Genomic DNA, 27,919 nt, shown 5'->3' on the forward strand with positions numbered 1-27,919 from the left:
TAGAAGATCCAGTTAGACAGCACTTCTACTTGTTACATAATGTTTATAAATCTATTCAAACCACACCAGGTAGGCCCATAGTATCAGTTCAGCATTCTGTAGCGTAACCCCTTTCTCTGGGTTTGGAACAATATCTAAAACCCTTGCTTAAGTTTGTTGTGGCCCATTTGAAGAATACTATGGAATTTTCACAAGTGCTCCCTTGTGTACAAGTAGTCACCGTAGAGATGATGCTAATACTTTTATGTGTTGTTTGGATAGCAACTCCATTTATCTTGCTATATCCATAAACAGGAAATTACTGCAGTGAGACATTATTTGGCACTGTCTGATATGTATACTTCTTTTTGTGAATTTTTGATTGTAATGTTGAAAATGGTATTAACAATGAATGTGTTGTCTTCTAAAAGTATATATTATCTACAGCACTGAGGACCATCAGGGGGGAATGTTGCCCCTATTTGTGCTGGTATCTACATGGATTTTGTGAAAAATAAACTTATTTTTGAAATTTTTTATGAAGGTATCAGTCAAATAGTCCACTTATAGAAAAGATATTTGGAGAGTTGTTGATTATTGTGGAAGGGAATTTTATTCATTAAAACAAGTTGTTCATTTGAATAACAATGCATTTTTATTTCATTTTCCTATATATATATATATATATATATATATATATATATATATATATATATATATATATATATTTATATATATATATATATGGATCTAGGACGTTTGATCGAGTAATCAAACGTCCGAATCCATAACCACCGAACACACTTTAACTAAAGCGCTTTAACCAAAAAAGCACTTTCGTTAAAGGGTGTCAATAAAAAAAAAAAAAAACACTACATTTACGTTTTTGCAGGGGAGCTTCATCCCCCTGTGCCCCCAACCCCCCCTACTTTAATATTCTCCCTCCAAGGGGAAAAGGGAATTTTCTCTTATCCACACCGTAGTACAGCCTTGGCAACAGGCATACTTATGCAAAAGTGCTTCTTCGGTGAAAAGCACTTTCGCATAAGTATGCTAGAGCTTAATGGAGTCAGACGTTTGCTCTTTCGATCCAATGTCCTAGATCCATATAAAGATATATATATATATATATATATATATATATATATATATATATACACATACATACATATATATGTGTGTCTGTGTATTTATATATATATATATATATATATATATATATATATGTATATATACACATGTATATATATATATATATACATATATATATATATATATATATATATATATATATTCAAAGCCATTCAACTTATGATTTATATATATATATATATATATATATATATATATATATATATATATATATTTTTTTTTTTTTTTTTTTTTTTCCAAAGCCGTTCCACAATAATTATTTTCTATATTCTCATACCTGCCAGCCTCCACATATTCTTTGTCATGTTCCATACTTGCAATTGTACAAACCAGAAAGTTTGTAATCTTACTGATATCTTTTCTTAAGGACTTAATCACTTAACAACTATGTTTCTTATGGAGGATATACAAGTAAATGGAATGGTTGGCCAAACAATAACTAAGATTTTAACCTGTTCTGGAGATGAAGTATTAGCATATAGAAGCCAGAAGTATGACAAGAGGGTGGACACACAGCTTTTAAAGTCTACTTTTGACTGCAATACATACAGTACTAGTTGACATGGGTATATTGTATCAGGTTGGATTTTCCAGGGACAGTCTTCCTGAATGTATCAAGTTTTCCTATATGAAGGGCAGGAGTTTAGCCCAACATTTTGGTTCGTTTAAGAAATCTGGTTGTAGGAGTGGAAATCATCACTTTCTGTTTGGGGATCCAGCTAGGGGATATTACTGTTGTGGACATTTTGTACAATATTTCAGGGTCTATAAAGCAAACAATTTTATTACAATAAATACTGCTAAGTCGCTTAAAGGTGACTACACTACAATGAATACTAATATATTGTTTGAAATTTATCATTATGTAACTTGTTAAACAGATTGGATTATATACGCAGTTGTGTGCAACTTTTATGTTAAACAGACATCACACCCCTGGAAGCATTGTATATCTATACATTTTAGCCACGGTGGTGCAGCAGTTAGCATTGTCGCCTCATAGCAAGAGGTTCTCCAGTCTGATTCTCAGCTGGAGAACCTTCTGTGCAGAGTCTGCATGTCCTCCCCGCAGTCGAGTGAATTTGAAAAGACATGCAGGTGGGTGTGTGCGTGTGTGGGTGTGCCTTCTTTGAAGGTTGGGAGCCAGCCTCGCAACTAGACACCATAAAAAATTTACTGCTAATCACTAGCGGACCGGAGTTCCGCTGTAGCAACCCCTAACCAAGAACAGCCGAAAGACTTTAACTGCCATAGAGAGAGAGAGAGATAATGTTCTTTTTAAACATCTCTCCAAACATCCCACAGCTGTTTTTTTTTTTTTTTTCTTACAATAGAATTGATAGGGTGGTGGGAAAATATGTAAATATTATTTAAAATTACCATATACTTAATAGACAGGAGAAAGATAGATAGTTGATCTTGGGGCTATATTTCCCCAGGACTAAATTAATTTATTTAAGTTGAGAGGGTGGTTTATTACAATACTTAATTGTATGTTTATGTAGTTTTTTTATTTTTTATTTTTGTTATTCCTATTTCTGAATGTATTGTTTTTCCAAGAGTACATTTATAGTATTACATTTCACTGGTTGCCACTATTTAATATAACTATATTTTTAGGTATTTTCCTGTTTGCCGTGTATTTATACTGAATGCCAACAGGATAGCGGTATGTCCTTTGAATAGTGACTTCTAGTTTGTTCTCTGAAATATTTGTTTGTTGGTGTTTATACAAGAGTCACAGGTTTCTCTCAAGTTGGAATACAAACTGTTGATTTTGGATGTTTATTTACTTAAAAACTCACCAGTTGTGTTTAATTTACATTTTGTTACTGTTACGTGGAATGCTACTGATTCAAATCTTTGAAAATCAATTTGTTTTTCTGGTAATTTGTTGTAAATCAGTCATGTGACTGTTTTGACTGTATAAATGTTTTTGGCTAGTGTAAATCGTTAAAAATAAATTCCTCTGGATGAAACCTCATGTACACCTAGTGAGTTCCAGTCCACTGTGATTCCTCTTTATATACATTTAGATAGCGAGAGACAGAGAGAGAGAGGTGTGTGTGTGTGTGTGTGTGTGTGTGTGTGTGTGTGTGTGTGTGTGTGTGTGTGTGTGTGTGTCTGTCTGTTTGTGTGTACAGGCTCATATGAAGTTACTAGTCACATGGTCTTGGAGACCATCGAGTAGCCTAGCCTAATTTTACCAGTTGCTCCAAGGCACTGTCTGGTTAAGTGACTTGATTAAGGTCATATATTAGGCAAATGAAGGCAGCAGAAATCAAAGCCTTTACCACATGAAGTAGCCTTAATCCTCTGTGCTAACTGCCAACCTTAAAAATCACTCCTACTAGCCAGAGGAGGCTTGGAGCCCACAAACCTCTTCACCCTTTTCACTGACATACTTTGTAAGCTGAGCTACAGAAGCTAATCAATGTTTGAATCTGAATGTTCTAACCTGAACATTCAAGTTCAAGTTAGAAATGTTCATGTCAGAGCATCACCGAGATGAACTAGTATGAATGAAGTCAAGAAAAATAAGACAAATAACAGACTTTAATAAAATATACATTGACAAATGAAAAAAATGTAAATACAAAGTTAGATTAGCTTTAACAAGCAAACATGATAAAGAAATGTTCAAAGAGATTAATTTAGAAGATAAATATATATAATGACAGAATTATGGCTGTAGCTGTAATGATAATAAAAAGAAAGATTTATAGAAAATAAATGATAATTAATAAGCAGCAAGGATGGCATTTCTAATTTAATAAAGGTAAAGGAAAGAGAATATGTGACCAGTAATAGAAATGGATGTAAAATAATTACTTTATGCAACAGATTACAGATGATAGTGAAATAAGTGATTTACAAAACACATCCGTTACTAGAATATTGTGACTGTAAGTTTTCTTTTGGACCATGAATATTAAAACTGTTTTTGAATGTGTAAAAAATGTACTATGAGTAATGGACAACTATGGGCTTCCAATATTCCTCATATTTTTTATGAAAACATTCTTAAGCAGAGGAAATGTATTTCATTAGTTCAAATTTCACTAGAACTTAAAAAATGACTGGCCGATTCAGTCTTTGTGTTCACTGGGGGTAGAATACCCCACACTCTTGTACAGGGCACTACAGTCATGAACACCCTACTTTATATAACCAACATCATTTAGGGGAAAGAAGAATTTCTCTGAACCTGGTTATGTATCACACAAATCATATCCCAATACATTTCACATATCCATTTTTTCTGTGTTTTTAATGTTAGAGAACTGCATAGACTTTTATGACCATAGTGAACCATGGGTAGGCTTCTAGTCCAGGTCTGTAGTAATTGTCATTTTATTTTATTTATTTATTTATTTATTTGTAGTGACAGATCATTTTTGATGCATTTTAACAGTTTAGTAAGGGTCATATTTGGCATTGTTAGCTTTATACTTTAGTTGTTTTTAATTAGTTTAGCTTTTAGGTTATTTAGATAGAATTAGACCCTTTTTTATTTAAAAATGTTTCCTGATTGCTTAGTTGCAGTTAGTTTTTATTTTCATTTTTTTTCTTTTTTTGTTTTGTTTTGAATATGAAGGAAATTCATTTTTGCTGGGTTGATTTGGGTGTGCACTGTGTATTTTTTTTTTGGGGGGGTTGTTTGTGTCTCCTGAAAATGCAGTATTTGAAGTTATGTGTTATTTTTTTCTTTGCATTGAAGTAAAAGGTACATATAGATCCTGTTTCCTTTATTTGTATTCTATTTTGTATTACTTAAAAAAATATTAAGAGCATTAAGTATGAATAAGCATTAAGCATATTAAAAGCATTTTAAGCATTAAGCATATTTTTGATTGGCGGGGTTTGTTTCAGTGAGCTAGGGTGTTTTCAGGTTGTGTGTTTGTGTTTTGTACATGCTCAGTAGCAAGATCAAGAATAGGCCAATAATATTCCTGAAAAAGAAACCAAACAAAATCTGTTTAAATAAAAATAATAATAATAATAATAATACTTATTAAGAAAGTCAACAAAATAAGATTACATGAATTAACATGCATTTTCTGGAAATCTGTAACTGGAATGAAAAGTCATACTTTTTTTACCATAATTCACCACCTTTTTTTTCCAAGTATTACTGACTATATAAAGGTCAGAGCAAAACTGCGAGTGAAAATCAGGTACACTCCTCAAATTCAAGAACTTGTGTTAACTTTTACTTTTGCTTTTAATAAATTATGTAAATATGGCAGATTTATAGGAATTTGACAGGTCTGATGATGACTCAAGGATGTAGATAAATTGTTGATAATGCCACAAATATATGTAGGGTACCAGATATGTGTTTTTTCACACCCTTTATCTGGAGAAACAAATATCCATAAACAACAGAAGGAGAAATTTCCCATTGTTCTTAAAGCCAGTAGATGAAAAGGTAAAGGCAGAACACTGGTACTATGGACATCTATAGGAATGCAGCAGGAGAAACCATAGGGAAACATTAATGGGTAACAGAAAAATATGGGAAAAGTATCAATAGAGGAATTTGCATGGGAAAATGGAACAGGGGGCACAGAATATGCAAGAGAGAGCTGTTTAAGCATAATAATGAAAGGGAAAAACCCATGGTTAATGGAAAATAGGTGGGTTACTTTCTTTTACTCCATTGTTTTATGCATCAGACTCTTGGCTGTGTGCTTATGGTTCATGATTTATAGCATTAAACTACAGAGGGACACTGCTTGTGTCAGTCTATAATAGCATAGTATTAAGTTATAGGTAGCTTCTTAAGGGGTCTGCATGTGTGAGGTGGGTCCCCTGCTTGCATTGAGGTTTTATGGTGGGGAGGTGTAAATCCCTCTTATTTTAGTTTTACAGGCAGTGAGGATCAGTAGTAAATGTCCTAATGCCATTTACTGGGGTAGGCCCTGCCCATAAAGAGATGGCTGGTCTGGTAAAGTTCCCTGCCTTTTTCATGGATTTGTGTGTTTTTTAGGAAATGCTAAGCACTTAAGGGATCTTTGACACAGGTCTATATTTTTAATTACTATTAAATCACTCATTCTGTTTTTCCCCCTTTTCATAGGTTCATAGATTGGTAGTAGGCTATCGGCCCTAGGGCCTATACAAGCCTAGCCATAACAATTCCCTGGATATTTCTTCCCACAATATTTACTTCCCTGGACCCCTGTCTAGCAGGGTGACTGATATGATCCCTGGGGTGAATTTCCTATCTCCCATCCAATCATCAAGGTTCCTTTTGAAGATGGCCAAGGAGGCGCTCTGCTTGACATGTATGGGCAGTCTATTCCAGAGTATGGTGAATCTCTGGGTCAGGAACCTATCCCTCCATCATGTTTTGTTCATTGTGATGACAAGGTTTAGATCCCTAGAGCTTGTGGCTCTGAGGGATTGGGATTTCTTTAAATGGAGCACATCCAATAGCGCAGGGTTTGACATGGCCTTGTATGTTAAGCAGAGATCACCTCTGAGTAGACAATATGCCACAGAGTATAGCTGGAGTTTTTTAGGCGGTCAGCATATGGCATCTGCTTTCGGCCTGTGATTCTTTTAGTGAGGTATTTCTGTGGCCTTTCCAGCTGTTGCAGATGTCTTATGAGGTACATACCAAATGGGACGTTATACTCTATAATGGGTCTAATGAGGGATGAGTACAGTGGGACAATGACCTCCTTTTTCCTGAATGAAAAGCCCTTAGTGATGAGGTGTGCCACATAGCAGGATTTCCTGACTGTTGTGGCGATGTGGTTATCAAAGTTGAGACCACTGTCCACCTGTGTCCCTAAGTTTCTCATCACACTTTCGGTGTTTAGTGTACTGCCACCTATGTGGTAATTCATGGGTACATGGTTTTTCCCAAAGGGGATAACTATACATTTCTTGGCATTAAGCTTGAGCCCATGGCTCTGGCACCAAGCATCTGTTTCTGTAAGGCCCTTTTGTAGAATAGCCACATCATTTGGGGATTCAATAATGGCTCCCAGCTTGCAGTCATCTGTGAACTTTGTTAGCCAGAGTCCCTTAGTGTTGGCCTGTACTTCAGAGAAGTAGATGCCAAACTAGAGCAGTCCCAGGACTGAACCCTGAGGTACTCCACTTGTCATTTGTCTGGAGCTGAATTTGGAGTCGGCTACTTTTACAGTCTGGATTTTGTCAGTAAGATAGTTGGCAACCCATCGAGTGACATAGGGATTTATGCCCAGCTTAGTAAGTTTATCTATGATTCCAGAGTGGGGGATGGTGTCGAAGGCCTTGACAATGTCCAGATAGGCTGTGTGGACCGCCTTACTCTCTCCCTGAATCTAACAACATTATTTGAATTGTTTTCTTCTTGTTGATGTAGTTTGTATTTTGTCTGTTCCTATTATTTGCATCTTGTTTTCACTGTTGCAAAGCTTTTTTTTTTGCCATTTTCACTGTTGGCAAAGCAATTGTTTCTATGTTTCACTATTGGCAAAGCATCTGTTCTGTTTGTTCTGTTTTCCCACCAAGCAGTGTTTTAAATTACTGATTTGTTTGTTGTTTAAAACATTCTTTAGTGTCTCGATGCTGTTTTTCTGCTGTTTAAAACATTTCTTAGTGTTTCCCACTTAAATTAGTGTAGTTAGTAGTTGTAGCATAGTCCACATATAGGTTTGCTACATTTGGGTCTGTTTGTAGTGGCAGTTGTATTCTGAGAACATTTTCCAAACCATCTTTGATTAGAAGGGGCCCTTCTACACCCTTATGAGAGAAGTGTGCTGATTGGAACCTGTCTGGAGAAAAGTGATTGGTCTAGGGCTTGGAGTGAGCACCCTCATTGGTTCTTTTGAGTTTCTAAATTTTTTTTTTAAGTTTTTAGCTTATGGTATTTAAGTCCTGCATTTAAGGGGGTTTCTGCTGCTTGTGCATTGCACAGCACTGCTCATTGCTGCTCAATTGTGTGCCATAGTAGGACAGATAATTTTGACAATTTTTGCCTTAGATACAGCTGTAGTACATTAGTATAGTCCTCATCTTTAGTACATCTCAGGTCTAAGAAGTATTGCTAGTGAACTGTGACCTATTAAACCACCAGCCAAAAGCCCCTTCAGAAATACCATCTACAGAGCACCTCCTAAATTAGTCCGGAAAGCACCCCCTTTGTGATAACAGCTCTTCAAACCTAGTATTATGGGCAGCTGGACTACTCTTGTTTCTCCTGCCAGCCTTGTTGACTTGGGTCTCCTGTGGCAGTGTCACAAATGCCTCATGTACACTGACAACAGGCAAATAAGACAACATGTGAAATCCTCTAAGGATAACATTGAGAAAAACTTAGCAATCACAGTCAAGGATAATCACAAGGCCTTTTACAGCTGCGTACTTAGCCTAAAAAGTAGGACCCAGGTATGTGCCAAACTAATGACTAATGGTATCAAACACACTGATCCCACAGAGATAGCGAACCTGTTAGTGGACAGATTTAGTGAAAATTTCTTTCCCTTATCTCCTCCAAACTTATTACAAATCTTGCCCCCAACTCCCTCCCCCCCACATGTCTGAAGAGCAGGTCATTACAGCCTTGTCTAAGGAAAAAAAAACTCTATGGGACCAGACGACATCCCATGCTGTCTTCTAAACAAACTAAAACATGAACTAGCATCACCATTAAGTACCCTATTCAATCACAGCCTAACCATTTGCTTTGTTCCTGAGGAATAGAGAACAGTAACAGTTATTCCCTCCACAAAGGTGACTTAGAAACAGACTCAGGGAATTATAGACCCATAAGTCTAACCAGCCTCATTTGTAAACCCATGGAACGTACCATCATAGACCTCATAAATAAAGACATAGGCTACCTCCAAACCCTGGATCCAACCCAATTTGGCTACAACAAGGGCAGAACCTGCCTGTTAAACCTGATGAATTTCATCAAAAATGTGACAAGGGCAAATCTGTGCACACAGCATACCTGGACTTGGCAAAGGCCTTTGACACAATGCCACACTCAGGCATTAGTGATAAACTTAGCAAACTGAATGTAAGCCCCTTTGTTGTAAGATAGGTGCCAACTGGCTCACAAACCAATCACACACTATCAAAGTGGGTGAATCCACAACAACCAGCAGACCTTGTTACCAGCAGGGTGCCACAAGGGTCAGTGCTGGGCCCCCTACTGTTTAGTGTACATACTTCTCAGAAGTTCAGGCCAAAACTGAGGGGCTATGGCTAACTAATTTTGCACCCAACTGCAAACTGGGTGAAATTATTAAATCCCCAAATTATGTCAGTATACTTCAGGAGGGTATTATACAGACCAACGAATGGTGTCTTAGCCATGGCCTAGAACTGAATGGAAAGAAATGCATCATCATTCACTTCAGTAAAAACAATGTCACTTCACTCTATCAAATTAACAACAGTACCCTTTGTACCTAATAAGGGGCAAGAGATCCGGGAACAGAAGTAGACTGTGACCTTATCTTTAACCAACATGTGTCTACTGTAGTAAGGAAGGGTTTCTATGTAGCACACTTGATTAGCAAAGGCATTGCCTCTTGGGCAAAGGAGGTTATAACCCCTCTATACTAATCACTAATCAAGCCCATAGTTGATATAACGCCTCTTTCGGTATGTACCATACCAAGCACCCGCAGCATTTGGAGAGACCTCAGAGGTTTCTAACTAAGAAGACCAAGGGACTCCAGCATGTGCCTTACACAGATTGACTAAAGTCTCTGCCACTATACTCAGTATCATATAGACTTCTTAGGGGATACTTATGCCTGGCTTACAGAGCAATCTCTGACCAAAACCTAATGAATTTGCTGCATATCTGTATAACAAACAGGACTAGAGCAACCCGTTCCAGGGACTTAAATATGGCCTGCAATTTAAATAGGAAATGGTGGGACAGATTTGTCTCCCAGTGACTGCCACATCTATGGAATAGACTGCCAATTTATGTGAAGCAGAGCACCTCTATAATACTGTTCAAAAGGAACCTGGACGAGTGTATGGGGCACTGTAAATGTTTACCGGGGATAGCGCCCACAACCCTCCTGGACATGGGCAATCATTGCTAAATACAATCCTGGGTATTGACTAGAGTATCTGTGGTATTATATTGGGATAAAATGGCTAGGTTTGAAATGACCTCTAGATTGATAGCCTAGTAACCTCCTATGATCCTATGATACCTCACCTTTAGAGATCTTGCATGTTAATGCCAATGTTTATCCTTCTCCCTTCATATTTCTGCATTCCATGTATGTTTTTGCTACTGAAATCTTGAATAAAGCATGTGATGATAAGTGGTATAAAGCTGATAAACTGCTTGTATATATGTTGTGCATATTAAAGTAGGCTATGTTCTTTCTAAATTAATGTTTAGTGTTGCCCTTTTAAGAAGTGACCTAGTCCATAATGCATTGCAACTTCTAAGCTATTGTCAGTTGGCTGATTAACATCATTCTTGTTCTAATGTCATGTTGCTACAGATAAAGTTGCCTGTTTACTGAAACTGATGGTGCATCCTGACATCTCTGACTTGTCAGTGAAGAATACAGAGTAACGTTTAGAGAAACCTCGGACAAAACATAAGCCATGCTGACACATCAATGAAGGTGTAGCAAGTAGTGAATGTAGAGAAGATGTACAATACATACACCAGGATAACAAATGGACTGCATTGGTCAGATAATATGAGATATAAAGAATTATGGAGTTATGCTGAGTAATTCATATGTGTTGCAATATACTTGTTAAAATGAGTATTGTAAAAGAAGAAAACTTGTGTCAGTATGTTTTCTATAAGCATAAAAATTGAGGGTATTGGTACCAAAATACATGAGGTGCATGTTAATTTAGTAAAATGATTGTTTTGTCATTTATTGGCTTAAAGAAAGTATTAGGATATATGTTATTCTTTGTAAAACTCACTATTGCTAGAATAGCTGTTATCTATGTGGTTTCCAAAGTATTTAAAAAAACATATATTCCTTATTAATTGTCCTGCTCACTTAGTAGAGAATAAGTGTGGTCTGCAGTGCAGCTATTCTGAGAACAATTGCACACAAAGTTGACACTAGCATTTATTATGGGGAACAGAATCTTTAGCTGATCCTGTAAAGTATTGCTGATATACAGCTTTCATTATGTGTGTCTGGGTAAGAACAGAGCAACAGAAATTAGTAGCTGCCACTAGACCTGCATATTCTTCTAGCAACTAATCCTCTTCCAGTTTCACTGTATTCACTACATTTTTTTAGTAGGAGGGTAATTTAACAATAAATAAGTACAGCTGCAGCCACAGTCCTTTTCAGATTTTAATTAAGTCTCCTTGACGTAACTGAAAAACTAAAACGGCTTCTTCATTACCAAAAGCAGACACCCATCTAGTAGTGGCAGTATTGCATATGAAGGGAGAGAGGCAGGCAGCTTATCAGAGAGGCTTCCCTTTAGACATACTATAATATCTCTGGTAATTTCCTGTCAATGTGAAGCCTTTCTCCAGCACTATTCATCCTAACACTCTTAATGTTTCTTTTTCCAGAACGACTGGATCAGTCGTAGTCCTATGTTGCAGAGGAGGGTGTATCATGTCATGGCAGCAGTGAACAGAAAACTTTACGTTTTAGGGGGCAATGACTTGGACTACAGCAATGATCGCATTCTAGTAAGGTACATAGACTCTTACAGCATAGACAACAACCAGTGGACACGCTGTACATTCAGCCTTCTCACAGGTACAGTAAAGGTTTCACAATTGATTTTTTATTTTTTTTTTTTGCTATAATTTTAATTTTCTCACCAATTTGCTTGAAACAAAATGTCAGCTTTCATTGTTCTTGATGCATCTATATAAGGTAGGTAATAAGTCAGTACCGCTGTCTTCACAGTAACTGTTGACTCTGCGGGAAAGTTCTGACTGCAGAAATGATGCCGAATGGTAATGAGAAGCAGCTGCAGGGTCTGGGACTGCGTAATATATTCAAGGCCAAACGCATTCCGAGTTGTGATTACCAGATTCACAAGTCTCGCATTATGGTAATCTCACAATTACTTCCACAGGACAGCAGGAACAGTACATGTACCCTCTCTAATTTCCCACGGTTCATACTAGGTCAGTCTCTACCATTCCACAAACCTCAAGTAATACACAATAACTATGACACTCTCTGAGGAAAACAGCAACATACTCTCACAACACTGATGTCAGGTTCCACCAATATGTCCAGTTGCACTGTTTCTTCTGGGAGGAGTCGGACTTGCACACATCATACAGCAGCCATTCCACCTCTGTGCCTGTATCTCATTGCTGCTGAGGACAAATGGGGCCTGGAGCTGTAACTTACTGAAAAGACAGATGAACTTCAGACATCAGAGTAGTGTCAGTAGCGCAACAGGCATCACATTCATCTTTAGTGCAGAAGGCTGGGTTATCTATTCCCACACCAGGTAGATGGATTGTTGACACTGCAGTGTGGCATAAAGGAGGTGCTGCACTCTCCAGTGTCATCTTTTAGATGAGATGTTAAGCTGACGTTTGGTTGGTGGATATCAAAGATGCCATGGCAACTATGAAAAAGAGTAAGGGAAGTTTCCTGATACCCTGGCCAAATTTCCATCAAGTAGTACAAACACCACCTTGAGTCTCCCTGAAAAGAGGCTACTAGCCTAGTGGGACTATCCTTGTCAATGAAAAGATAAATTAAATAAATAATAAATAAATGTGCTGCTAAGATCTTAAACATCTTGAAGGCCAAAAACTGCTTACCTTTCTTCTTCTTCTTCTCGTTTTGGCTGCTCCCGTTAGGGGTTGCCACAGCAGATCATCTGTTTCTATTTCTTCCTGTCCTCTGCATCTTGCTCTGTCACATCAACCACCTGCATGTCCTCTCTCACCACATCCTTAAACCTTATCTTAGGCCTTTCTCCTTTCCTCTTACCTGGCAGCTCCATCCTTAGCATCCTTTCCCCAATATATCCAGCATCCCTCCTCAGCACATGTTCAAACCAATGCAGTCTCAGTTTTCTGGTTTTGTCTCCAAACCATCCAAACTGAGCTGACCCTCTAATATACTGATTCCTAATCCTGTCCATCCTTCTCACACCCAATGCAAATCTTAACATCTTTATCTCTGCCACTTCCAGCTCTGACTCCTGTCTTTTCAGCAATGTGACTGTCTCCAACCCACATAACATAGCTGGTTTCACTACCCTCTTGTAGACCTTCCCTTTCACTCTTACTAGTACCCATCTGTCACAAATCACTCCTGACACTCTTCTCCACCCACTCCACCCTGCTTGTACACTCTTCTTCACCTCTCTTTCACACTCACAATTACTTTGAACTGTTGATCCCAAGTATTTAAACTCATCCACCTTCGCCAACTCTACTCCCTGCATCCTCATAATTCCTCTATCCTCCCTCTCATTCACACACATATATTCTGTCTTAGTCCTGCTGACCTTCATTCCTCTCATCTCTAGAGCATATCTCCACCTCTCCAGGGTCTCCTCAACCTGTTTCCTACTCTCACTACAGATCACAATGTCATCCGCAAACATCATAGTCCACAGGGACTCCTGCCTGATCTCGTCTGTCAGCCTGTCCATCATCATTGCAAATAAGAAAGGGCTAAGAGCTGATCCTTGATGTAATCCCACCTCCACCTTGAACACATCCATCACTCTTACCACGGACCTCACCACTGTCACACTACCCTTGTACATATTCTGTACCACTCTTACATACTTCTCTGCCACTCCCGACTTCCTCATACAATACCACACCTCCTCTCTAGGCACCTTGTCATATGCTTTCTCTAAGTCCACAAATACACAATGCAACTCCTTCTGACCGTCTCTATACTACTCCAGCAACACTCTCAGAGCAAACATCGCATCTGTAGTGCTCTTTCCCGTCATGAAACCATACTGCTGATCACTAATCATCATCTCCCTTCTTAACCAAGCTTCCACTACTCTTTCCCATAACTTCATGCTGTGACTGATCAATTTTATCCCTCTGTAGTTACTACAGCTCTGCACATCACCCTTTTTCTTAAAAGTCGTACCAAAACAGTTCTTCTCCACTCCACAGGCATCCTCTCACTTTCAGATTTCATTAAACAATCTGGTTAAAAACTCCACTGCCATCTCTCCTACACACCCCCATGCTTCCACAGGTATGTCATCTGGACCAACAGCCTTTCCATGCTTCATCCTTTTCATAGCTACCCTTACTTCCTCCTTGCTAATCAATTGCACATCATCCAATCTTCTCTCTCTCTCATTCTCTTCATTAACCCCTCAAAGTACAAAATAATAAAAAGGTCCAGGCCCCCAATGAAGGCAAAAAAACTTTTATATCAACACATAGATTAGCGCTTTCGTCTTGGGACAAGATTTCTTCAGATAAACAGCACAAGTGCTACACATTGCTTATAAAGCTCTCACAATTACAAACAATTAAAATTTAAAGAACCACACACAAGTAAAAATGTAATAATATAATAAATATACAATATGTAATAAATAATACATATCTACCTTATCTACACATAACTCGACATAAGAGTACACTAATAATAAAAATATAAATACAATAATGATTCCCCACCATGCATCAATATATATAGTCAAACTCTGACTGCTTTGGCTAACAAAACTGGCTTAATGCTGACATACTCATTAAGGCCAGGTGGAATATTTGCCTTCAGCCTAAGCTGCCACTTCAGTTCTCTGTTTAACAATATGTTTTTAATATCACCACCCCTAAAATTATTTTTAATAACATCAATAATGCCAAATTTAAAACCACAAAAGGAAGAACATAGAAGTGAATGCTTAAACAAAGCACTAGTATCTTTACCAGTCTGTATGTCGTACATGTGCTCATACATTCTATCTTTAAATGCTCTTTCAGTTTTACCTATATAGAATGCAGAGCACTTCACACACACGGCTAAGTATACTAACATCCTAGTGTTACAGTTACCTTTACAAAATCTTACAATACTATTAAGTCCATTGTTCAAACATATACATTCATCCTTTATAATATAGGAACATTGGCTACAATTGCCACAAGAACTCGTGGCCTTTTTTATTATTTTAGCGTTACTGTCCACCTGTTCAAACATTCTTTTGAGGTTTTTGTCCTAAAGGTGAAAGTGGGTTTTAGCCCTACAGCTTCATACAAATCCTTATTGGTTTTTAGCACACTCCAGTTAGCTCTAACTATTTGAGTAAACACATCAGAAAACAGATTAAACTCCGTGACACACGCCCCATGAACATTTTTATCTGCATTGTGTTTCACCACAGTGGTAAAAGGTTGACCTAGCAAGGCCTTATATTTCGTACCCCATCCCCTGTAAACTTCACCCAATACTTCATACACCAAATCTATGGGATAACCCCTTTCTAAAATTTTTTTACCCAGGAAAATAAATTCTCCCATTAAATCATTAAAGTCAGTGTAGCACTTGTGCTGTTTATCTGAAGAAGTCTTGTCCCAAGACGAAAGCGCTAATCTATGTGGTTATATAAAAGTTTTTTTGCCTTCATTGGTGGCCTGGACCTTTTTATTTTTTTGTATTTTGTGAAATCCTCAAAGTACTCTTTCCATCTGCTCAAAACACTCTCCTCGCTTGTGAGTACATTTCCCTCATTATCCTTTATCACCCTTACCTGCTGCACATCTTTACTAGCTCGGTCCCTCTGTCTAGCCAATTGGTACAGGTCCTTTTCTCCCTCCTTAGTGTCCAACCTTTCATACAACTCTCTATACACCGTATCCTTAGCTTTTGCCAACTCTCTCTTCACCATACGCCTCATCTCCTTATACTCCTGTCTACTTTCTTCATCTCTCTGACAATCCCAGTTCTTCTTCACTAACCTCTTTCTCTGTATACACTCCTGTACTTCCTAATTCCACCACCAGGTCTCCTTGTCCTCCTTCCTCTGTCCAGATGTCACACCAAGCACCTTTCTAGCTGTCTCCCTTACCAGCTCTGCTGTAGTTACCCAGCTATTCGGTAACTCTTCAGTGCCACCCAGTGCTTGTCTTAACTCTTCCCTAAACTTTACCTCACAATTGCCCATTTTCAAGTTCCACCATTTGATCTTTGGCACTTCCCTCACTCTCCTCCTCCTCTTCTTAATCACCGTCATTCTACAGACCACCATCCTATGCTGCCTAACTACGATTTCCCCTGTTACCACTTTGCAGTCTCTTTCATGCAGGCTCTCCTGCAGAGGATTTAGTCCACCTGTGTGCATCTTACCCCACTCTTGTACATCACTCTATGCTCCTCCCCTTTTTAAAATACATATTCACCACAGCCATGTCCATTCTTTTCGCAAAATCCACTACCATCTGACCTTCTGCATTCCTCTCCATAACACCATACCTGCCCATCACTTTCTCATCACCTCTGTTCCCTTTACCAACATACCATTGAAATCCACTACAATCACCAGTCCCTCACCCTTGGGTACACTCACCACCACTTCATCTAACTCATTCCAAATTTTTTCTTTCTTATCCATCACACACCCAACTTGCAGAGCATATGCACTAACAATATTCATCATCATACCATCAATTTGCATCATATGCAGAAAACAACATAGATTTTCAAAAACTGCTTATCAATTTAGTTATATTCTACTTAAAATGAAAAGTATTTGCCAGACAAACTGTGACATGAAATTTTAACTCTAGAAGAATGGGGGGGGGGGTTTGTTAGCCTTTTTACTTATGGGATGAAATCTTAGTTTCTCAAAAAGAACACAATGCAAACCATGTTGTTCATTTTCAGCTATACTGAGGGGTAAATTATTCTGAGGCCATATTATGTTGATTTACTATATTGATTATATTATAGATTATAGTTTACGAGTGTTCTTTTCAAAATGTGGTACTTAGATGTTGCTGTAAGTGATCTTCCATCTTTGGATTGAAGCTCTTTCCTTGCATTTTAAAATGTTTTTTGTTTTAGTTAGATCACATCTTTAAAAATTACATAGTGGTACTTCTCAGCCTATTAGCACATGAATTAAGGACAGAGCTAAAAAAAGGATCGAATACACAAAATCAGGGACAGATTTTAAATATTGGTCTTATATATTGGAAATTTGCTAACATTACAGATTTTGCATTAATATGCATTTGCTGAAGGATATAAAGTCTGAATCTCAAATATCTCTCATTATTTTCTTGGCTGAAATCCTAAATGAAACTATAAATTTATAAGCAACAGACCAAAAATATAAGGTAAAATCAGGGGCATTTTATGAAACCAGGGACAGTGGAGAGTTATAGACTCAGTTCTAGAAACTGTAAGGCTGCATTTTACATTATAATCACAATGTGAAGCATAGGTGTGAAAAAATATTATTCATAAAGATATTTTTTTTTCTGTTTTTGCTTGCAAATAAATATTGAAGTAGTGGCTTTGTAAAACTGAAAGAAATTGAATGAATGTAGGGATGCATATTGTATCCAGAAGACATCAGATAAACAAATAGGCAAAGAGCAGAACCTTATAAAAAATGACATAAATGCAAAACTTAGAAACATTTCCTACATTTTTCAGTGCCATAATAAAATGTTGTGTGGCAACTACGAACAATGAAAAACAAACATATTAAGCCATTTGATTTATTTATTTACTAACTTACTTGTTTACTGCAGCCACGTCCCAGACACAAAGCAAAGTGCAAATGTTACATGTAAAGAGTATTGAATACAGAGAGGAACTGAAACCAAAACCATTATATACATCATGTGTACAAAATAAATAAATAATAAGGTAGGATGTGTACATATCTCATGGCATAAAGCCTGTACAGGGGTATTTCTAATTGGAAGTGTAGCAACTTCAACTGCCAGACAATCATATTTATTTACAGTTTATGATGGCCTGCTCCCATGTCCTCATCATTTAAAAAGCAATGGAACTATTGGGGAACAGGCATGTGGGCATATAATAACAATCACTACTAAAGTAAAAATGTACCTTACTTAAGAAAGCTGCACATATGCAAAACTGCAATTCCATTCCAAAGTAAAGTTTCCAGTCCTGCTAGCAGCATTGATTTTGGACTCAAAGAAGTGTCCCTAAGTAACGATTTCCTGCATAACCTGGACAAGGGCTATCTAAGTCTTATATGAGTTCTTAAAAGTATCTAATACATCCACTATCATCTCCCTAAAAAAAACGTTTTAATGCTAGCTGGTTTTAGTCATGACAATATCAGCTAGATTTCAAATTTTCTTTACAACAGGTCCTTAGGCTACAAATAAATACAGTCTTTTCCAGTTCCACCCATTCTTCTCATATAGTTTTCAACGTTCTGTATTATCCCCCTTACTGTTCATCCTTTTTAGCTAAACTTCCTTTTTCCCCTGTGTCAGACGCTTTCATTTACTATCACTGCTTTTCATTGTAATGAATTATTTTATAATGTTTAACATGTTTCCTTCACTGTGGTCCTTATACTGTATTTGCAGGTATTTGGTAACATACATTCTGCACTTTATTCTTACACTCTATTTGTATGTATTGTATCACCATTACTGATTTTTTAATGTTACTAATAATTTTGTATGTTTTTCACAAAAGGCCTCTGCCAGTGAGTTTGGATGAGTCATTTAAATATGTACAGAAATGTGTGTAGTGGCTTAATGTTTTAGAGACATTTACTTTAGTTTTCTTTAATAAACTGTGTTATATTTTTTGAAATGTTTTATAATGAAAATAAAGCCAAGACAAAAAAAATACAAAAATCAGCCTTAAAGAAAATAATGTTACAATAACAGTAAAAAGAAAATATTTTTTCTGGCTGGCACACCACTGTAATACCAGTTATAATTCAATACAATGGTATGCAATTTAAGAAAATTGCATTTTATTTCAAAGGGACTATAAATGGTTAGAGGGCTATTCTTCTCAACCAACCCATCTAATATTATAACCTCCAGAACAAACACCAATAAAATTTTCCTTAAAATACTTCCGTTTCTTGAGCAGTTATACTCTGATGAATTTTCTCTCTCTTTACCCATGGGATAACCATTGAATAAATCAGAAAGTATCATGAATATTGGAACACTATGACTGCTAGCATTTGGGTTCTATATTTACTCTTTGCTTTATGTGGTAAAACAGGTGTTTTTAAGTATTCACAAGTTTCACATACCTATCACAAGAAAAGTTAATGAGTAGTTTACATTCTATAAATTAATTCACAAGTATTGAAAAAGTTGACTTCTAGTTTGCTTCTAAATGGATAATGTCTTTCAATTATTTCTGATCAGGTCCTGAGCCTGTAAAATACAGGACATGCCACTTAAAAAGCTGTGGATGAGGTTTCTCTCTCCCTGTCTGTCTCTCTCTCTCTCTCTCACACACACACACACACACACACACACATATATATATATATATATATATATATATATATATATATACAGATAGTCTGTGTGTGTGTATGTGTATATATATATATATATATATATATATATATATATATATATATATATATATATATATATATATGGGTCTACGTTATATAATGAACTGTACTTCCAAGAAGTGACTTCCATGAAAATGCATTACATTGAAAATGCACTATTGCGGAGAAAACAAATAAAAAATAAACATAAAAAAAAAAAAAAAATCACACTAAACATGATTATGCAGGGGGGCAAGCCAAGATCGCACTACAGTGGAGTAAAGGGAATATTCCCTTATCCCCACTGCACCACGATCTAAGCAATAGTTTGCTTAGTTGCACATCAACACTACATGTTGATGTACAACTAACGTTACATGGAAACTGCATGTTTTTTTTCTTTTCTTTAGCGAAAGTGCATTTTCGATAAAATGCACTTTCGCTAAAGTGGGTCCGTGAAAGTATGGTGCGATTATATAATGTAGACCCATATATAAATATATATATATATATATATATATATATATATATAAACACACACACACACACACATATATATATATATATATATATAAAATATATATATATATATATAAATATATATACACACACACACACACACACACACACACATATAGTGTGTGTATGTGTGTGGTGTGTGTGTGTGTGTGTGTGTGTGTGTGTGTGTGTGTGTGTGTGTGTGTGTGTGTGTGTGTGTGTGTGTGTGATAATCAGGTAAGAAACGAGTCAGAGAACCCTGTACAGTAATAATCTGAGTTTGTGGCAGGTACTTATATTGAAAGTTTATCCATGATACATGTTTTCATCAAGCACTACAACTTACAACAATCAATATAAAGATACACCTGGAAAAATATTTAAAGATAGTCTAATACAGATGTTTCTTAGGGCAGTGCATGAAATAGTCTGCTTAAAAGCTTAAAGTAAAATGAACAAAATTTAAGTAACCACTATTTATGACAGTTTGTGTCTATGAAATTGTACCAGCCTCACAATCATGCTCAAGAAGTCAGGGGGTTGACTGTCTTGCTTAAAAAAAACATCTAACATTGCATTATAACCTGGTATGTAGAATGCAGACAGCTTTATAATGAACAGCTGTATCCATCACAAAGTATCTTTGACAGATAACAAATACAGATGTATGGGTCTCTTTTCTGCTGCTCATGAGCATAGTGCACAGATGTTGATATGAGCATCACCACACTTTTCCAGCTCCAGACAGTAGAGATTTAAGCTTAACTGCAGTGCCAGTGATGGACTCAATATGACCACCAGATTGCAAACATGCAATGTTTATAATACATACACATGTTGCATAAAACATTAGCAAAAGAGTTGGTGATCCCAGTACACTTACAGTTTGGGGGGCAGGAAATGGTGACAGTAGTGGAGTGGAAGTACAGTAAAGGAGTTTGGCACAGTTGTCTTTGTGGTCCAGGCATAGGTACATGAGATGTACCTTTACATTACCTATCACCAGATGCTTTGTATACTCTGCCATCTGGCTGACCTTTTTAAGACTATAGGTTTGCAACACTGAGGCAGTGGGAATCTCTTGATGTATCTGAAACAGTGATGCAGCCAGTGTTTCGTGTATGGAAAGAGGAGCATCCTGCATATAATGCATGTAATGCAACTGTCTCTATGTACGGTTGTTGGTACCATTTTGGAGGAGTCTAGCATCCTTCTGCATTGTACACAACATGTACTCAGACTGATCACGTTACTGCCATTGATGGATAAAGTCTGATGGAAAAAGTTCAGTTACAGGCTTGCTGTTCCTGAACTGTTTGAAAGTTTCTGTGAGGCCATTTTTGCTTGGGCTGAAGGAGGGTCTCTGTGTTTATCAGTGGCAGTGACTAACATTGAGCAGCTTCCCTGCCCCCCGGAGAGGTGGTTACTGACTTGAAACTGTAGTTTTATTGGCCACTAGGGGTCATTTCCATAACTCCTTCATCTGTCCTCAGAGGAGTGGTTTAGGGCAGTGACTTGTGGTTTGTTGGCCAATTTGGGTCATTTCCTGTCTTTTCCAGCCCCCTGCTATAAAGCACGCTTTAGCCCGATTTAGCCCGATTTAGCGCGGAGTTGCTACTGTTGCACACTAGGGCAGCGCCGGTTAAGCAGGTTTAAACTATTCGGGCTACCTAAAGTCCACTCTTCAAATTTTCCCTTAAAACTACCTTCCTCGAACTATACTACTGATCTAATCAGCGTATCCTATAATTAAAAAGATCATCTCTACTTGACTCCAAGTAGACTATTCTCTATCTGTTAAACGTAGCACTTGCTCCTACAGTACTTATTACCTTGATACGGCACTCTTGTCATAGATAGTACCCCAAAAGGCAACCCCCATTTCTCGGTCACCCACGTCCCCGGAATCTTTTTAAAGTTTTTTGTCTATTCCTTCTAGCATGTCGAGGATCAGTTGCTAGTGTCCTCTCCTGCTCAGCTGGTGAACCTGGGAATATTGAGGCAATGTTACAATTGCCTCATGTACACAGACAACCCTCTCCTCCTCCCACAAAACACAAATACATGCGAGAGATGCAACTATACGGCCAAACTGGAGGCTGAGCTCTCTCAACATAGGACTGGCAAGACCAGTCAGGAGGAGAAGGTTACCACACACACTATAGACCCAGTCTCACATATTACCATTACAACCTCAAATCATACACATAAACACACAAAGACATACTCGGAGGCTCTGATCAAAAATCTACCAAAACAGCAGAGGCCACCAAAGCAGACACCCAAACAACCACCACCTCAGAACACAACACCTGCAACACATAGACCTCACAGTCAGAGTGTCAAACAGTCACAGCCCTTAAGGCCAAACACAATGCCAGACACACTAGTCATTGGTGACTCCATAGTCAGACACACTGACGTCCGCTCACCAGACTGAGTAAGGAGAAGGTCACAGTAAGCTGCCTGTCGGGCGCTAGAATCCGCCACATAACGCAAGCACTCAGGTCTCTCAACAGCAGGTACAAATATGATTCAGTCATTGTCCACGCTGGTGTAAACGACCTGAGACATACCTCCTTGGACTACATGAAAAGAGACATTGAGGAGCTCTCTGATTATGTAGCCCAGACAGGTATGACCCTGACCTTGAGCAGTATCCTACCTTCACCAAGAATGATGCCACAATACAGAGATAAGATGATCAGCTTTAACAATTGGCTTAAACACTGGTGTCATTCAAAGGGGATCCAGTGTCTGTCTGCCTGGGATGACATGCTGGACAAGCCACGCTGCTTCGCAAGGGACGGCTTGCACCTGTCACCGCTGGGATTCCGGATATTGGCAAAGGCTCTTGCCACCCCCATAGTGCCTTTTTTAGGCAAGGCTCAAATTCTAAACCTACCACCCTAGAACACAAAAAGGAAAAAACTAAGGGTAATGCTGCTCAATGCCAGAAGTCTAAATCTCAAAATGCACGCACTCGAGGCCCTTCTCAGTATGGAGAACATCGATGTCTGTGCTGTGACAGAAACCTGGTTCAAGGCTCCTGAGAGCACCCCAGCGCTATCAGGTTTTACCTCATATCATGCGTTCCGGCCCCAAAATCTGGACAATACCAAGAAAGGAGGGGTATCCATATTCATCAAGGACACCCACACCTCAAGACTGGTGGCAACGCACGATGCATCGGAGACCATCCAGGTGCAATTAACCATAGGCAAGACTGCTCTGCAAATTGTAGCATGTTACAGGCCACCCTCACAAACTCAGGAACCTCACATGGCCTTCCTGAAAACACTAGAGGGGATAAATGTATCACCAAACACCATCATACTAGGTGACTTCAATTACCCTAATATAGACTGGGAACACTACTCAAGCCCAAACACCCTAGCCCAAAAGTTCCTGGAATTCATAAACTCAAATGCCATGGAACAACTAGTCACCATCCCCACAAGAGGAGATAACATACTTGATCTCATCATCACGAACATGGGAGCACAATGTTCAACACCGGAGGTGTACCCCTCACTGGTGAGATCAGACCACAAACTAATCTCGCTGGAGGTCCTCATCCCACCCCCACCTGAAATAAAAAAGACCACAGTAAAGAACTTCTCAAAAGCCGACTTCACACTTCTAAAGACTAGTGTGGTCTCCTTTAAGGCCCCGAGCCGGAAAACAGTACTCAAGCCGCTGAATCACTTACAAATGCCTTCTACCAGCACCTGCAGGACTGCATGGATAAGGCAATCCCAAGCAAAACAAAGACTCTTTGTACCAAAGGCAAGCGTCCAGTCTGGTGGACCCCAACCATAAACAAACTCTACAACAAAAGGAGGAAGCTACTACAAGATAGAGCAAAATCCTTAAAAGGTAAGACACCCTTGATCACTATAAGTAAAAAACTAAGAGCTCTCATAAAATCATCCAAAGTAAATTTCGAGAGAAAAATAGCTAAAGACTCAAAAGACAATCATAAGGCCTTCTTTAGCTATGTTAGAAACCTGGGAGGAAACTCCCAGATATGCTCAGAGCTTGTTCAAAATGATGTGAAGATTACTGATCCTACAGACATTGCCAACATACTGGCTGACAGGTTCAGTGCAAACTTCTCCCCCCCCCCCCCAAAAGGAGAGATATCTATACCAAACGATTGCAGCCCCCCAAACATCTCCAGCGCCCAAGTGAGAACTGCTCTCTCCAAAGCAAAAAACACAGCATCCATGGGACCTGATGGTGTCCCCGGCTGTGTGCTCCATGAACTCAATGAGGAATTAAACCCACAGCTAGGACAGCTGTTTAATCAAAGTCTTACCTCTGGATATGTACCCCGGGAGTGGCGCACTGCAACTGTGGTACCACTTCACAAAGGCGGTGCCTCCACCGACCCTGGAAATTACCGGCCCATTAGCTTGACAAGCCTTATCTGCAAAGCCATGGAGAGGATCATAATGGACCTCATAAATAAAGACATAGGGAATTTGCAGACTTTGGATCCAACACAGTTTGGCTTTGTCAAAGGCAGATCATGCCTTTTAAACTTGGTTGACTTTTCAAACAGTCACCAAAGCCATTGATGAGGGAAAGGCAGTCCATACAGCCTACCTCGATCTGGCTAAGGCCTTCGATACAATACCCCATTCGGGTATCATTGAAAAACTCATCAGCTTAAATGTCAACCCATACATCACAAGATGGGTTGCAAACTGGCTGAGTGACAGAACCCACAGGGTCAGAGCTGCTGGCGCCATGTCAGACTCAAAGCCTGTCACAAGTGGTGTCCCACAGGGCTCAGTCCTGGGCCCACTCTTGTTTGGCATCTACTTTTCCAAGTACAAGCAAACACAGGAGGGTTATGGCTGACAAAGTTTGCAGATGACTGCAAACTGGGCCATAGTAGAAAACACATCTGACACAGATATCCTTCAGAAGGGTCTCACAGAAACGGATAACTGGTGCCAGAGCCACGGCCTAAAGTTAAATGCCAAAAATGCATAGTCATACCCTTCGGGAAAAACAAGGTTACCCCTAGCTACCAAATAGGTGGCAATCCACTGAGCACAGAAGAAGTTATCAGGGACCTGGGGACCCAGGTTGATAGTAGTCTGTCATTCGACACCCATGTAGCTAAAGTAGTTAGGAAGACCTTCTACATTGCCCACCTTATCATGAAGGGATTCTCATCTAGATCAAGGGAGGTCATAGTCTCCCTTTACTCATCACTCATCAGACCAATGATTGAGTACAATGCCCCATTCGAATGTATCTGACCCGACACTTGCAGCAGCTGGAGAGGCCACAAAAGTTCCTCACCAAAAGGATAAAGGGTCTCAAAATCTGTCCTATGCTGCCCGACTGAAAGAACTCCAGCTCTATTCAGTCGCCACCGCTTGCTCAGAGGTGACCTTTGCCTAACATACAAGGCCATGTCAAACCCAGATTTGATGAATATGCTTCACCTCAAAAATCTAGATCCATCAGAGCCACAAGGGCGGGAGACTTAAACCTTGACACGGCTATTAATAGGACGTGCTGGAGGGATAGATTCATCACCCAAAGACTCCCTATGCTGTGGAACAAAATCCCGGTACATGTGAGGCAGAGCACCTCGCTGGCCTTGTTCAAGAGAAATCTTGACCAATGGATGGGAGATCGCAGATATACCCCAGGGATTACCTCAGTGTCACTGCTCGACAGAGGCACAGCAAAATAATGGGTATAGTTCCCCATACTAAAGGGGTGGCGTAAGCCACAAAACGATGGGCTAGGCTTGTAAATGCCCTCGGGCAGATAGCCTAGTATGAACCTATGAACCTATGAACCTATGATAGCTAAAAAGGGCACCGCGCAACAATTGCTTTGCAGCAAGGTTTTAAAAACAGTGATTTCACCATAGTTTGGTACAAATTCAACTGAACTGAATAGTCTGGATGCAAAACATATACACTGCCATTAGGGTTATTTTTGCACAGGATCATCTGAATATATAAATTATTTTTCCTAAAGAGGTATTACCTGGTTTTATGCAGTGTGTTATTTGTAGTACACTGCGGGACAAAGCTATGCTATGAAACTTGGAATAAATCTGCTTTGTTAAGCTCTGCTCCAGAAAGGTGGTCAGTGCTGCATGTGTTTGGATGTGATACTATTAAAACATTGCTACAATAGTACTATACAGTGTATTCCTAGAGCAAACTAATTGTGATAGTATTACCATATCTGTAGCAGCATTTAATGAGTGGAAATCAGAGGTACTTCAGAGAAACATTTATTCTAATAGACATCAATCAATTCTCAGCTAAAGCATCTTGTGTGTGGAGACATGCGTGAATGGGCGTACCTTCGTTGAAGGTTGTGCGTCAGAGCTGGCAACTCGGCACATAAAAATCTACTGCCAATTATTAGTGGACCGGAGTTCCGCTGTGGCGACCCCTAACCGGGAAAAGCCGAAAGACACAACAACAACAACCATTGAAGTAGGATTTAATGATGATACAAGTATTGCAAATGATAGTGATTTACTAAAATGAGTGCTTGGTATGTTCTGGGAATTGATGACTGAAGGCATCCCATGTATAATTGTATCTAATGGAAATATTCTATTTTCCCCTCAGGACAAAATGAATCAGGAGTTGCTGTACACAATGGCAGGATTTATGTTGTTGGTGGATATTCGATATGGACAAATGAGCCTTTGGCTTGTATCCAGGTTAGTAATTTCTTCATAATATCTTCTTCTATAAAATGAAGTTAGTTATATAAGAGAAAGGATGAAACATTTTGATTAACTTATGTGTATGTTCTAAGAAAATGTTTTCCTTAAAAATGATAACTCAGCAATGCTGTATGAAATATTAGAGCAAACTGTAATGGGAATTTTACAAGGTTGGTGAAGCAAAAGCAGGGCTTTTGCACACCTATCATCATGCATTTGGATACAGGCCTGCAGTTCTTGAAGGCTGGATCCAATGTAAAGATAAAGTATCTTGTTGACTGCCATCTTTTCTGTCAAGGAGAGAAGGAGGCCATAGTGTGTTACAGGCTCTTTGAAGAGGCAGGGTAAAGCTGCCATGCCTGTAACAGCAGGTAGGACAGAAAGACACTGAAGCAACTTTGTATGGCAAAATACAAGAATTTAAAATATGCAGCTCTACTTGCTGTCTTAAATACATTTAGGTTAGTTTGGTAAAGGTTAAGTTTAATACAGTGTGATGGTCTTGTTTACACAGTCAGTCTTTGATCCATCTGAGAGTGGACATCTATATTATTGGCTCAATGCAAGCTGCCTGGGCTGAAGTTTCCCCATCTTATATTTAACTTGTTGAAGCAGGAATAGAATAGGCAATACAGTGGCTCACTGAAATGATTTATGCTTCATGAGTCTGAGGTTTAATCCTGGACTCTATTCACTGTGTGAAGTTTGTGCATTATATTCATTCATTCATCTATCTATATACCTATCTATCTAGATTTGCTAACTAGATACTTGGACAATAAATTACTCTCTTTATCCATGACCTGGACTTCAAGGCAAATTTAACAAAGATGTACAGTGAAAGTGATGACAAATAGGCAACTATTTATAATCTATATGAAGAAGGATTAAATATATACATGCAGTATCCAGCTCTGTAGTACAGAAGAATAAAGCCCTGACTATGACCTGGACAACCTAAGATGGAGTAGTATTCTGGGTACTGTAAAGGCCAAGGAGTGGAGGACAGCAAATGAGCAGTTATGGCTCACCTGTCCTGGGCAGAGGGTATAGTGGTTCCCCACCAGCCCTTCTGTTGCTCCAGTGTTAAGGATGGAAGCCCAACAGCATGGAAAG

General features: G+C 38.7%; 1 protein-coding gene across 1 annotated transcript in view; it reads left to right on the forward strand.

Annotated features, from left to right (window-relative positions):
* Positions 1–27,919, forward strand: part of KLHL32 (kelch like family member 32) — an 826,279-nt gene that overhangs the window by 729,699 nt on the left and 68,661 nt on the right. The window contains exons 4-5 of the mRNA XM_044065720.1: positions 11,669–11,861; positions 26,703–26,797. Of these exons, the coding sequence (XP_043921655.1) occupies positions 11,669–11,861; positions 26,703–26,797 (288 nt within the window). The remainder of the gene's footprint in view (positions 1–11,668; positions 11,862–26,702; positions 26,798–27,919) is intronic.

This window comes from Protopterus annectens, chromosome 1.part0, assembly GCF_019279795.1.
Source record: "Protopterus annectens isolate FY-2018-M chromosome 1.part0, PAN1.0, whole genome shotgun sequence".
Taxonomy (NCBI): Eukaryota; Metazoa; Chordata; order Ceratodontiformes; family Protopteridae; genus Protopterus; species Protopterus annectens.